Here is a 14,381-nt window from a genome sequence, read left to right on the forward strand (position 1 = left end):
AAAGTCACAGGCAAAATTAAGACTCTTTATTTTGTGTTTACTCATTTGTAATTATCTAACACATTGATGGGTGGTGCAAGGCTGGGTGCCGCTGAATGCTGGGAGGTCCTGCGTAGACCCAAATCATCAGTTTCGGGGTTAAGCTGTTCTTGAGCTCGGTGCATAAGGAGACTTGTTTTCCACTGGAAACAGAATGCTGCTGCCTTTGCTGCTTCCGAGTTTGGCTCAGGCTGTTTCAAACCCTGTAAAATCAGAAAGAGCCATTTGAAATTGCAACACCAAAGTTAAGCATGCTAAATATCATACAGGAAAAGATAGACACCACTGGTTTTTACAGAGTCTGTGGTGAATAATGCTTCTTTATTTTTTACTTTATTTTTCCAAGTTGTTGGAGAAAAACTTTCTCAGTTTCTCTTACCCTGATGCAGGCGGTCTCTGCAGCCCGTACGCCTTGGATAACAGTCTGGAGTAGATTTTGTGCATTCTTCACCAGGATCTCATCCGATGATTTGCACCCAGGAGTAACTGCATTAACACTGGAGAGACACCATGCACCCCTTGGGTCACATGAGATTTTTGCATGTTTAATTTTGGGGTATTTTTTGTTGTTTGCACATGATTGAAGGTGTGTCAGTGATTTAAGGAAGAAAGGAACTTTCAGATGCTGCAAGAAAGACCGTCATTCAGAATAGTTGTAGATCAGGGAGATATACTATTGATTGTCTCTTACCTTGAAATGATGGTGAGTTGGTTGGAAATGGTCAGAATCTGCTCTGCAATGACAAAGAGCTCCTCAGTGCAATGCTTGTCTAAGCAGTGGTCTGCTATGACACGCACAAACTGAGTGATCGACTGGCCGCTTGAGACGAGATCTTTCGCAGATGTTACAAAAGCATCTTTGGTCTGCCAGTGAAACAAACGTATGTCAGTATGGGAATGTAAACTTTGTACAAAAGAAAACTTGAAAAGCTTCCTACCTGGATTGGTCCTTTCTTCTTTAGGTACTGGGCCATGTGATAAAGTTTATCTGCCATTTCTTTGGTCACCTTGACAATCTGGTTACCCTGGTCATCCCACTTCTCAGTCTCTCGTTTCAGAAAGAGAGAGGTGTAAGAGAGGGTCGTATCTGCAAAGCTGTACACAGGACCTCTTGGGCTCTTCTGGGATGTTTCTTCCTGAGGCAGATAAAAATGTTACATTGCTTGATCTAAAATGTTGTCCATTCTTTAACTTTAACATGATTCATTGACAGTTTTACCACCTTTTTTGGTTCCTGATTGGACACATCTTGGACACTTGCTTTGCTTTTAGTAGGACCTTGAGTTTTTTTGGATGAAGGATGTGTTACTGCCTTTTTGGTGAAACTTGATGTCTGGGACATGACAAATCCACTAGGCTCTTTGCCCTGCAAGCTACGCTTGATCTGTTCCTTTGTGACTGCAAGAATTCCATCTACTTTACAGAGTTCTTCAACAAGATAATGTGCCTTTGCTGACCAGCACTGTGACTGGATATCAAGGGTGAGGGTGTCTCCAAGAGTTTGTGTCTCTACAATGAATCTGGCTCTACTCACAATGTCTGACATCTGAAATGTCAAGTGGTCATTAATGAATCTCAGATTGGACCTTTCCTTTGGGTCTCTAATGAAATTAAAACAGTCCTGAATGGCCCCCGTGGCACTTTTAACATTGTGCATAAGCAATTCTGCAGCATTTTCAAACTGTGCCAGAGTATCTTCAGTTTCCTTGTCACTATCTTTTGTTTGGACAGAGCATGCCAAAGCAATAGTATCTTGAATGGCTGTCACATAATCTTGGTTAACTTTGCTCAGGAGACAAGAGAGTGCTTTCATTTTAATCAGAAGCTGTCTCTGAAGTAGCTCTGACTTTGCCAGTGTCAGGACACTTGAGAGGGATACTGTACCAACTTCTTCAGCAGCCTGTAGGTAGGACTCTGTAAGTGTCTTCACATCTTCTTGTAGTTCTCCTAGCAGTTTAACTTTATAGTTATCCCGACAGTTCGAAGAAGACAGTCTTGCAGCTTCTTGTATGCGAAGAGAGTTCTCGGACATTACCGACAACCATTTTTTGGGTGTCATTTGATGTGCGATTATGTGCCCATTACCATCAGTTGTAACTGTTCCCACAAACTTATCCAATGAGTTCAACAGTACTTGGACAGACAAAGCCCAAAGCATGCAGAGACCATCAAGTTCATCAGTTTGAGTTGGTCTTGAACCCACTACATCTGTGAGATTCTTGGTGTTGGTTTGAGCTTTTTGTAGCTTGCTCTGCAACGACATTATACTCTCATGACACTCACCCATCACCTTTATGTCCGCTGATGTTACAAGTTGCACGGCATCTGCACATAAATTCATGACCTCCGTGAGTTCCTGTGTGATGGACTCCAACATATTGGGTATATAGTTTTGGAACATGGAGTAAACGGCATGGTACCACATCCCTGCCACTGGCAGCAATATCTTACGAGCATTTTTGATGAGGTCGGAAAATTCCGTACTGTGTTTGTAAATGCTCTCTGTACTCATGGCTGAACTCATGGCTGTTTCCTGTGCTGTCTGGACAAGCAAGGGTGTCAAAGACACGAGTCTGGACCGCAGGCTTTCCACTTCCTCACTATCAGCTGTGTCTATGACACTGGTGGCTTCTCTTGCAGCTTGGGCATAGCTGTTTGAGAGTCCTAGAACTCCAGTGCAAGCCATGTTAAGAGCCTCTACATCTTTACCTTTGGTCATGCAGACAACTTCACACAAGAGAGGCAACAAATCAATATTATGGAGCTGTACAACAGGTTTAGGTTCCACAACAGGTGCAGTCCATGCTTCTTCAGGGTTTGGCACATCGTGCTCCATTATTGTTTGAGCAACCAGATTCTCCAAACCATCTTTGAACTGACTTGAAATTTCTTCACTAGTGGAACTTTGCACTGAAGACTCAGATTCTGTTTTACCAGAATGATCTTCAGTTGATCTTTCTTGGTCTGCAATGGGCATAGCACATGGCGGAGTACCGGCAGACTGCCGGGCAACTTCCCGCAGTGGACTGAGCAGATGTGGATGCTGCAAACCATCAAGTCCATCACGTAGAATGTCAAAGTGTTTTAGGGCTGTTGACACACTGTTAGAGAGCAATGAGAAAGCCTCATTGCTAAGAATCGTATGGGAATAGATATCTGTGGCACAACTTGTCACCTCAGCAGTCGATACTTCTGCTTGCTTTATCAGAACCAGAAGTCCATTGCGGTAGATTGGATTGTCACTCCTACTGACATGCTTTCTAACGAGTTGGATTACCAAGCTCATATGGCCAATGAGCAAGCTTGCTTGTTTTGTGAGAAACTGTGTATCTTCATCTTCATGTGCCTCAACAAACTCTGTCCAGTTCCTCTGCATCTCCTGAAGAGCAAGACAGACAAAGTCCTTCACATTTATGATGCTACTACAAGCATGCAAGAGCTGCTCCATCTCCTCTATCCACCTCTGCTGCATCTCTTTTAGTTCTTCCAGAGCTTCACTTGAATGCACCTCATCTTCCTCAAGATTTTGCACAAGTACATGAATTGCTTGTTTCAGTCTCATGATGCATCCCCTTGAGTTCTCTACACCCTCAAGACTCTTTTCATCACTTGCTAAAGCTGAGATGAAGCCAGCCACTTCTGATATCTTGTCAGCATGAGCCATGAAGGATTCAGATTGATCCCGAAGTGTTTCCACAAGCAACTTATCTTCATCTTTCTCATCCTGGAAGATACAATGCACGGTGCGCACCAACTCTTCCAAGGGAGTTGAAGTTGTGACAAATATGTCCACTACTCGCAACTGGGTGGCTTTGACCACAGCATCGTCAAGTTTGTGGATTTGCTGCAGTAGAGCAGCACATATGTTTGCAAGCTGTTGATCATCACCGCATTTAAGTTGTTGTGACACATCTGACCAGAGCTGAAGGACTTGCTTGGAGTGTGCAGCAACCTCAAACTGAATATCCCTGCAAGAAGTGTTGGCTATTGCCATGCTGTGAAACACTAGGTCACGAAGCATAACGTCAAAACCACCATCTTTAACACAAGCAGGATTAGAAAGCAGTTTTAGTAATTTGTTCTGTATTAGGGTGTAGCATCCACGTGAACCCCTGGCACCTGGTTCACAGTTGGTCTTGAGTGTGGTTATAATGTAATTTACAGTTGAGTCCACCTGGTTTAAGATGTACTGCTTTGCACTCTGTGCCTCCTCGCTGTGTGGATGTTTGATGGTCGTATACATGGCAGTGTGCAGCATGGAAACACATTTCTTCAGGGTTTCTAGAGAAGCCCTCAGACGCTCTTGTTGTTTGTCGTCGCGCAGTTCCTGAATTCTTTCCACTACCAAGTTGTGAAGAAGCAGCATTGCCTTTGAGAATACTTGAAATGCTTTCAATAAGGATGATATGTCTACTGCAGCTCCAACTTGAGAAAGACACTGTAAGAGCCAATCAGCGGCTGCAGTGATCTTCCTTATAGTCGAATCATCTTCCACTAGAAGAATCTATAGATATTAAAAACAAATAGAATCAATCATTTTGAAGGCATTTCAACCACAGAAGCTGCTGGTAAATATTGTTCAACAAAACTTGAGATTTGAATTCAGGTTTAGGGTAAGTGGTAGGGTCACAGCACGACTCTAAATAAACTTTGTCAGATTGTCACTGTTTTCTGGCAAACCAGCGTTTCCCAACTTTGTTCCAGGAGGCACTCCAAGACCCTGTCCCAAATTATACTCTAAACCAGGGATAGGCAACGTCTGTCCTGGAGTGCTGCTGTCCTGCAAAGTTTAACTCCAACCCTAATCAAACACAACCAAACAAGCTAAAGACCTTCAGAATTACTAGGGCTACAGGCAGGTGAGTTTTTCTTTTTTCTTTGGAGCTAAACTCTGCAGGACATCGGCACTCCAGGACCGACATTGCCTATCCCTTCCCTAAACCCTTGTGGCCTTTCTCTGAGTCCACAGTTTCATGATGTAATGCCACTTTGACTGTCAGGTTAAAGTCTGCCTCGTGAGCTCACCTGAGTGTTGCCGGTTCTGAACAAGTGCCACTCTTGGATGAGCACCGGCTCCAGCTCTGGCACCAGCCACAGTGATAAAATGGTAAATCCAACCCTGCTTCTGGAGAGCTAACATCCTGCAGACTTCAGTCCAACCCTGCTTCAGCACATCTACCTGTAAATATCAAATAATTCTAAACAGCTTGATTAGCTGGTTTAGGTATGTTTGGTTGAGGTTGGAAAGAAAATCTGCAGGACGGTAGCTCTCCAGGAGCAGGGTTGTAGACCTCTTCTTTAGGAACAAGGTTGGGAAACACTGATCTAGACATAACCATGAAGGCCAGGTAAGTCAAAATCAGTTCCTGGAGAGCCACAGTCCTGCAGGGTCCAACACTACAAAGTTTTGAATTCTTTCAAATTAGTTAAATCATCAGCTCATTTATAGAGACTCCAAGACCTGATAGGTCAGATAAGGAAGACAACCAAAATGTGTATTTTTGGGGTGCCTCTAGGACTGCTTTTCCATTTGGGCCGGAGCCCAAATCCTGGTTCCTAACTGGCCCTGAAACCTTGCTTGGTCTCGAACAAGGTTACCTATGACATCAGGTTTCCACTACAGACCAGCCATTAGAGTTTAGGTAAAATAACCACATTAGCAACAATTAATATGTCAATTCAGCAGTGGTCAGCAGAAGAGTCCAACACTCTCCTTCCATGGAGGTAACAAGAGATTCCGTTCACATGTTGGGTGATGTAGAGGGTTTTGCTCCCTGCCACTGGAAACCCAAGCCAGTTCTGAACGAGTGCCACTTTTGGCTGAGCACCGACTCCAGCTCTGGGACCAGCTCCAGTGGAAAAATGGTAAAGGAAATTCAAAACTTCTTCTGGAGAGCTACTGTTCTGAAGACTTTAGTTCCAACCCTGCTCCAACACAACTGCCTGTAATTATCAAATAACTCTAAACACCTTGATTAGCTGGTTTAGATATGTTTGACAGGGGTTGAAACGAAAATCTGCAGGATGGTAGCTCTCCAGGAGCAGGGTTGGAGACCTCTGCTGTAGCAACAAGCTTGGGAAACACTCATCTAGACAATCATGGAGGCCAGGTAAGCCAAAATCAGTTCCTGGAGAGCCACAGTCCTGCAGAGTTTAGCTTCAACCTTACTTAAAGGAGCACTCCACTCCTTCTCCAAAAAAAAAAAAAGTCTCATTTTCCAACTTGGAAATTTTCTAGGTCGATATGGCTAGGAACTATACTCTCATTTTGGCGTAATAATCAAAGAACTTTGCTGCCGTACAATGGGTGCAGCAGGCGAAATGATATTACGCAGACGTCAACTCTGCATCTACACAAACTTAGTGCCGGTCACTTTCAGGCACTGCGTAATATCATTGCGCCTGGTGCACCCATGGTACGGCAGCAAAGTTCCTTGATTATTACGCCGGAATGAGAGTATAGTTCCTAGCCATATCAGCCTAGAAAATCACAACTTTTCGTTTTCCGTCAGTCTTAGTACACGATGTAACTACAGAAGAGTCAAGTTTTAAAATATCGTCATTATTGGTCTAATCAGATTCAATGATCTATGCTAAGCTATGCTAAAAGTGCTGCTGCCAGACCCGGAGATCGGCTGAATGGATTCGAAAATGGTAAAACTCAACTGTTTAACTCTAGGGGAGTTGGACAATGAGCCTGTTTTCAAAAAAAGTGGAGTGTTCCTTTAAATGCACATGTGCCGGCTAATCAAGTCATCCAGTATTATTTGAAAACTACAGGTGTGTAGTTTAGGTTGGAACTAAACTCTGCAGGTCTGTGGTCCTCCAGTTAATTTGAAAAATAAGAACACATCTCTCTGATTTCTTCAAGCAATTGTTTTACCTTGACCACACCTAACAGCACATTTTGAGTGGCTTCAATGAGTTCTTCTCTGTGCTCGACGATCTCTGGTTGTATGCTGAGCTTTTGGGTGGCCAGAAGCACGTGCTGACCAGAAACAGTCAGGGATTCGACGAGTGGATCCATTTCCATCTTCAGGATATCATCATCCGTATCTTCTACTAACCTGAATGCAAGGATATAAGGTATGAATGTCTGTCCTCTGTGGATCCAGTTAACCAGGGGTGCCCAAAATCGGTTCTGGAGGGCCAGAGTTTTGCTCCAACTTGCTTCAACACACCTGCCTGAAAGTTTCTAGTATGCCTAGTAAAGGCTTAATTAGCTGGTTTAGGTTTGTCTAATCGAGGTTAGAGCTAAACTTTGTAGGACTGAGTATGGGCACCCCTGCAGTAACCCATTTAGTACAAACCACAATCCAATAGTATGGTACCAAGCTTGTGTTTTTTGTACTTTTACCATAGTAATACCATGTTTTTTTACATGTACCATAGTATTACCATATATTTTCCCCCACTTAAGTATGGTGCTGTCCTGCTACTTTTTAAGCAACGAAGCACTTTAGTCAACAGCATGTGCAGTTGTCTTCAGGAGGCAAAGTAACTTTCATTTCAGCGTTTAAATTTCTAAATATAATTTTTGTAATGTAAATATTTATGTGTTTACCTTCTATCTTGTTAGGAAACATACATGCAACTGACCTTGTTGCTACAGCTGCCATGTTTTTGGAGGCTTTGGCCACCGCTTTAGCTGCAGCTTCCAGCCGGGTGAATTCGTCCAGTTCTGTCTCGCTCCCACACAGCAGGATGAGGTGACACAGGTGAGTGGATAGAGGGGCCACCACCTGCTCTATTGAGCCTGTTTTTATCAAGCCGTCCTCCAGTATAGATGTCATTTTTCTTGCACAAGAAATTAACACTTTAACAGAATACACAACAGTATATGCGAATGCATTCGACTTGAAAAAAATTTTACTCTAATTTTAGCTTTTAAACAAGTGTCTGGTCAAACATTTTAGATACTGTTGTTTATGAAATAATATTAAAATATTTGATATAAGCAGCTAGGTGAAAATCTTATGGATATATTAAAATAAACATTTACCTGGTGGTGCAGCAGCTCCATGCAAGTGCTCTGTCTGTCGCACAGTAGCAGCTAATTAATAATGCAATGCATTTGCTATGGGGCGGCACTGTTTGTTTGGCTCTCGGATGTCCCATGGTTACCAAAGTAATTTATCCCAATCTAATTATAAAGTGAGATAAAGAGCTAATGTAATTGTAAAATACCAGAAAATAAAACAATCCATTCATTGATTTAGCATATTAAAACATTTGCATTTCTGTGCACTTTTTTGTTTAAAAGTCAAAAACTTTGCGAGAGGCTAGATGTATTTTCCTCCATACCAATTCATACAACTTTATGCAAACATATAGGTCCATCCATCATTCTAAATAGCAATTACTCTTATTTATAATAAAAAAAACTAATACTGTACCCTACAATACAATGCATTTCCATACATTTCAAGTATAAATGAATTATTTTATGTAGGCTGATTTTTCACATATGTACTGACTTATCATTTGATTGCATTGCAGAAAGTCAATATACACATATATACACACACACACACTGCTATTCCGATCCCGTTTGGGATCAGTAAGATTTTTAATGCTTTTTAAAGAAGCCTTTTTTTTGCTGCGTTTATGCATTGATTACAAATACAGGAAAAACAGTAATATTGTGAAATATTATTGCAATTTAAAACAGTGGTTTTCTATTTTATTATACTTTAAAATGTAATTTATTCCTGTGATGCAAAGCTAAATTTTCAGCATCATTACTCCAGTCTTCAGTGTCAAATGATCCTTCAGAAAGTGATCCTTCAATGTTGGAAACAGTTGTGATACTTTTTCAGGACTCTTTGATGAATAAAACATTAAAAAAGAACAGCATTTATTTAAAATAGAAAACCTTTGTAACAATATACACTACCATTCAAAGTCTGGGGGCAGTATTTTTTTTTTCTTTCTTTCTTTGAAAGAAATGAATGCATTTATTCAACAAGGATGTGTTAAACTGATAAAAAGTGATATTGTTAGAAAAGAATTCTATTTTGAATAAATCTTTTTAACTTTGTAATCATCAAAGTATCACAGGTTCCAAAAGTATTGTTATTGTAGCACAATTGTTACCAACATTGATGATAAATAATTTCTGAAGGATCATGTGAACTGAATAATGGCTGATGAAAATTCAGCTTTGCATCGCAGAAATTAATTATATTTTAAAGTATATTAAAATAGAGCTGTTAAATTGCAATATTTCAAATTATTTTTAATGATTACTTTTCTTTTTAAAAAAATCCCAAACTTTTGAATGACAGTGTATATGAAAAAATGACAGTACATACAACAAAATCACTAAAACTTTAACTAAATATAACATAAAAAGTGAGAAACAAAATAAAGAAAAATGATACTGAAACAGCACTGCTTAATAAAAAAGAACAATTTTAAATACATTTAAGATAATTGAACACCACTTTTTAAATTCATACTCTTCTAGCATTTACTTTATATAATGTATTATAATACAATGAATTTAGTCACATGCTAAAAAAGAAAAAAATCACTTATACATTACACTTTAGTGTAAACAGAGTACAGTACACTAGTATTACACTAGAGGGCATCAGTGCAACACAAAACCCCCACTGCACTAAACATTTGGGTGGCACCGAACGCAATTGAGACGAAACATCTGTTTGTGATTTTTAATTTTAAAAAAGCAGTCTCAGTAGATAAATATACAGCTCGAGCTTGTACAACAAACATATTTCTCAATACATCTATAAAACATCAGTGACAGTAGTTTATTCTAAAATGCTCAAAATAGGTGATAATGGCAACAACACTCACAGTTAGGTTACACACTTACAAAGTCAAGTATGTGTCTCTCTGAAACACACCTATGAGAGAACCTGGTGTTGGGCCGGACAAGAAATACAGACGTGGGTTTTTTAGCCATGCCAGTGGTGATTATTGATCCAGAATCTTCCAGCAATCATCTAATATCCAATAGCAAAGCTATTGATCTTTTGGTAAATGGCAAAAAAAAACAACAATTTCTTTCAAACAAACCCTCTGAATTAGAGGAAAATGCAAAACAAGCAACCAAGATCATTGACTAAAAACTCAGATGAGTTGATCTCTGCTGTTTCTGCTCTGTTTGAGCAGTTAAAGGCAGAATGCATGTGAAGTCTGACAGCGAACAGCTCATGTTGAGGCTGCGCTCTGAGTGAAGTCCAAAATGTTGACTTAAAACAAGCCGTTCCCATAAGCTCCAAAGTACGAGTTTGTGCCCAGTGATGAAGTACTGCACATTCCCACCTATTTTTAGGCTATTACACACTGCAGGTTCTGCACGGTTAAAACCTGGGTCTGTGCAGTCTGAATTTCAAAAAACTTGTCATGGGATTTGTTAAAAAGCAGGCGACATAGTGTATGGTTTAGAAAAATAACACAGAACACGCTGTAAGAATTTTTGGAGAATATTTGGCAGATAGATGAGTTTTTATACGTACAGTAAAATTGTAACTCGTAACTTGGAATATGTCTTTTACATAATAGAATAGCTTTTATTTTGAGACCAGTTTTGACATTTGTGTGTGAAATAGGATTCAATCAGAGAACATTTATATATTTTTGTGAAAGATTATAAAACAAAATCTACATGCATCTTTCAGTGGGGTCAAAATCCAGTGCAGTACACATAATGCTAAACTAAACTGTGAATTTCACATATATTGAACAAAACAGGTTTGAGCTGAGAACATAGGTTTTCTGTTTCTGTTTTAAGCACAACCGGACTAAACTGAACTGTTTATCAAATTTGGAGAAATGTAGCATTACATCACTTGTTCACCAAAGGATTCCAAACAGCTGATTAAAAACATCACAATAATCCACACCCCTGCAGTTTTAAGTGAATTGCTGCATTGGATTAAAAAAAAATCCATATAGCAAGACATTTTAACTTTTCATGCAGTTGTGTGGATCGTTGTGATGTTTTTATCAGCTGTTTGGACTCTCATTCTGACGGCACCCATTCACTCCATTGGTGAGCAAGTGATGTAATGCTACATTTCTCCAAAAATGATGAAGAAACAAACTCATTTACATCTTGTGTAGCCTGAGGGTGTGTAGATATCCAGCAAATGTTCATTTTGGGTGAACTATTCTTTTAACAACTCAAGCAATAAAAACTTTGGTATGCATCTCCTCTGTCATTCTTGTTTGTGAGAATTTAAAGGATTACTCCATTTCCAAAACAGAAGTTTCCAAATAATTTACTCACCTCCAAATCATCCAGGATGTTCATGTCTTCATGTCAGCTGTTTTTTGAGGAAAACATTTCAGGAATTATCTCCAGATAGTGGACTTCAATGGTGCTTGACGGATTGAATATTAAAAATGCAGCTTCAAAGGGCTCTAAATGATCCCAGCCAAGGAATAAAGGTCTCATCTAGCAATCAACCAGTTATTTCCTAAAAAAAATGTACAATTTATAGACTTTTTAACCTCAAATACTGGTCTTGTCTAGCTCTGCAATGCGCATGCATATTCTGTGCACTCCAGTTTGAGACAGTTAGGGTATGTCAAAAAAACTCCCATCTCATTTTCTCCTCCAACTTTAAAAATCGCCCTACATCGCTGCAGAAGTACCGATGTGTCAAAGTGGTCAAATGCCCTTTATGAAAAAGGGTAAAACAGTGATGAAGGACAATTTTAAAGTTGGAGGAGAAAATGAGATGGGAGCTTTTCGACATACCCTAACTGTCTCACATTGCAGCGCTAGATACAATTTTATTTTATGACTGATCGTTTCGCTAGATAAGACCCTTGTTCCTTGGCTGGGATCGTTTATAGCCCTTTAAAGCGGTATTGAAACTGCATTATTAACCTTCAGTCTGTTGAGCACCATTGAAGTCCACTATATGGAGAAAAATCATGGAATGTTTTCCTCGAAAAACTTTGCGACTGAAGAAAGACAGACATGAATATCTTTGAAGACATGGGGGCGAGTATGAATCGTTTAACTCGTGAGCTGTCCGAATGAAGGACACATTTTGCTTTGCATTCTCTGTAAGTTAAAATCTCGAGGGGATAAGGAGGTACAATCCATCTTCAAGGTTCATGTGAAAGCTGATGTGCACCAGAACACTGTGAAGGAATAACATCAACTCTTTGGCGTGTGTCAGTCATCAGTGCTTTAAAAACAACTCTTGAAGCTCTCTTCTATACAGTATGGAATACATTTTATAAAAAATAGATTTTTGCTTTTCAACAGCGCCCTGAGGGTTGTAATTGTCTGCTAGTATTGACACGATATCCACATTCATTTCCAGGAAGCTCTCTTTCCGTCTCTTCGGACCCACTGGCGAGAGGCCTGTCCCGTTGGGATCAGTGGAAATCCACTGCGAGTCTCTTCTGGCAGGCCACGCGGTCACCTCGAACATCAGCTAGATCACCATCAATGCAAAAAAAAAGTGTTAAGCCTCCGAAAAATCTGGAGAATATTCTTTTCTTCCACATATGGAAGGCTGGAGGGTCTGGGTCTTTGGAGAGAGCCGTGGTGAAGGTAGCAGCTTATTGGATTTTCTGAACCCAATCCAAGCTCTCATTGGCTCTTCTGGACCCAATCCCAGCTTTCATCGCTGTCCTTCCTGTTCTTTTCTGCCTCTATGATCTCTCTGTAATGCCTCCTGAAGAATCCCATCTGCAAAACACAAAATAATTGCTGAGTGTCGGCATAAAGGGTGGGACAGTAGACAGATGTACAGATGCTCGCTGACAAAATTACACCACTTTTCCCAATCACGTGTTACAAAACACATTACAGTTCAAAAGTTTGGGGTCAAAAAGAAATGAATACTTTTATTCAGCAAGGATGCATTAAATTGATCAAACATGACAGTAAAGACATTTATAATGTTACCAAAAATGTCTATTTTTAAGTAAATGCTGTTCTTTTGAACTTTCTATGCATCAAAGAATCCAGAAAATGTGTCACCTTATCATGTGACACTGAGGACTGGCGTAATGATGCTGAAAATTCAGCTTTGCATCACAAAAATAAATTATATTTTGAAATACTTTCAGATAGAAAACAGTTATTTCAAATTGCAATATTATTTAATAATTTTTACTTTATTTTTGATCAAATAAATGCAGCCTTGGTGAGCATAAGAGACTTCTTTCAGAAACATTAAAAACTCTATTGAATGGTAGTGGAAACTATGACGGGCAGATCAGATACACCCAACCTAATGCAATCCTGCTGTCAGATGCATGGGGATGAAACCATTTAATCCAATTAAAATGAGCACATGGAACTACTGCACATTTTGGGGTTTTGACCCAACACAAATTAAGGTTTCATTATGAAATCCCTCATGAGTGATGATATTTAAACTTTAAGAGGAATGCATGATCATCATATAGGTATCTAAAAATATTTATACATCCTCTAAACTTACATTACCAAAGATGTCATTAAATGCCTGGATTGGATGTTAAACTCAATATTTTTAAGTACTAATGAAATTTGAGCTACAGCAGAGGAGACTTAATGCATATATGTGACCCTGGACCACAAACCAGTCATAAGGGTAACTTTTTTTTGAAACTGAGATGTATATATCATCTGAAAGCTGAATAAATAAGCTTTCCATTAATGTATGGTTTGTTAGTTTGTTGACCGAGATACAATTATTGGAAAATCTAGAATCTGAAGGTGCAAAAAACAACAACAAAAAAACAAACAATATATTGAGAAAATCGCCTTTAAAGTTGTCCAAATTAAGTTCTTAAGTTTTGATATAGTTATGGTAGGAAATTTACAAAATATCTTAATGGAACATGATCTTTACTTAACATCCTAATGATTTTTGCATAAAAGAAAAATCTATAATTTGACCCATACAATGTATTTTTGGCAATTGCTACAAATATACCAGTGCAACTTAAGACTGGTTTTGTGGTCCAGGGTCACATATAGGTATCCAAAAATATTTATACATCCTGTAAATTTACATTACTAAAGATATTAGGTGGCATTAATACCTAGATTGGATGTTAACATTTGAATATGTTGAAATACTAATGAAATTTGAGCTACAGCAAGGGGGATTTAAGGCTTAAATTGTAGTCTGTTCATCAAACAAAGTTGGGGGAAAAAAATACTGCGGTTCATATAAAAATCAGTAAGATTTTTTAATATGTTTTTAAAGAAGTTTCTTATGCTCATCAGGGCTGATCAGAAATACAGAAAAAAATATAATATTGTAAAATATCATTACGATGTAAAATAATGTTTTCTGTGTTAATATACATTAAAATCTACTTTATTCCTTTGAGCAATGCATCACTATTCTAGT

The 14,381-nt window shown here is 39.1% G+C and overlaps 2 protein-coding genes across 3 annotated transcripts in view; both read right to left on the reverse strand.

Annotated features, from left to right (window-relative positions):
* Positions 1-11: 11 nt before the first annotated feature.
* LOC127175256 (uncharacterized) lies at positions 12-8,162 on the reverse strand. Of its 2 annotated transcripts, none has more exons than XM_051126214.1 (8): positions 8,042-8,162; positions 7,639-7,836; positions 6,923-7,106; positions 1,262-4,543; positions 978-1,175; positions 731-903; positions 419-536; positions 12-242 (listed from the first exon to the last, which is right to left on the reverse strand). In XM_051126214.1, exons 1-8 carry the CDS (start codon positions 8,155-8,157, stop codon positions 42-44), a joined length of 4,470 nt encoding a protein of 1,489 aa, XP_050982171.1. In that variant the 5' UTR covers positions 8,158-8,162; the 3' UTR covers positions 12-41. The 2 variants fall into 2 exon arrangements, with proteins under 2 accessions (XP_050982171.1, XP_050982170.1); XM_051126213.1 differs by having other exon boundaries at positions 419-557.
* Positions 8,163-8,578: 416 nt separating this feature from the next.
* Positions 8,579-14,381, reverse strand: part of itga9 (integrin, alpha 9) — a 106,731-nt gene continuing 100,928 nt past the window's right edge. Inside the window, exon 28 of the mRNA XM_051126216.1 lies at positions 8,579-12,721. Coding sequence (XP_050982173.1) covers positions 12,623-12,721 — 99 coding nt within the window. The 3' untranslated portion in view covers positions 8,579-12,622. The remainder of the gene's footprint in view (positions 12,722-14,381) is intronic.

The sequence above is a fragment of the Labeo rohita genome, chromosome 13 (genome assembly GCF_022985175.1).
Source record: "Labeo rohita strain BAU-BD-2019 chromosome 13, IGBB_LRoh.1.0, whole genome shotgun sequence".
Lineage (NCBI taxonomy): Eukaryota > Metazoa > Chordata > Actinopteri > Cypriniformes > Cyprinidae > Labeo > Labeo rohita.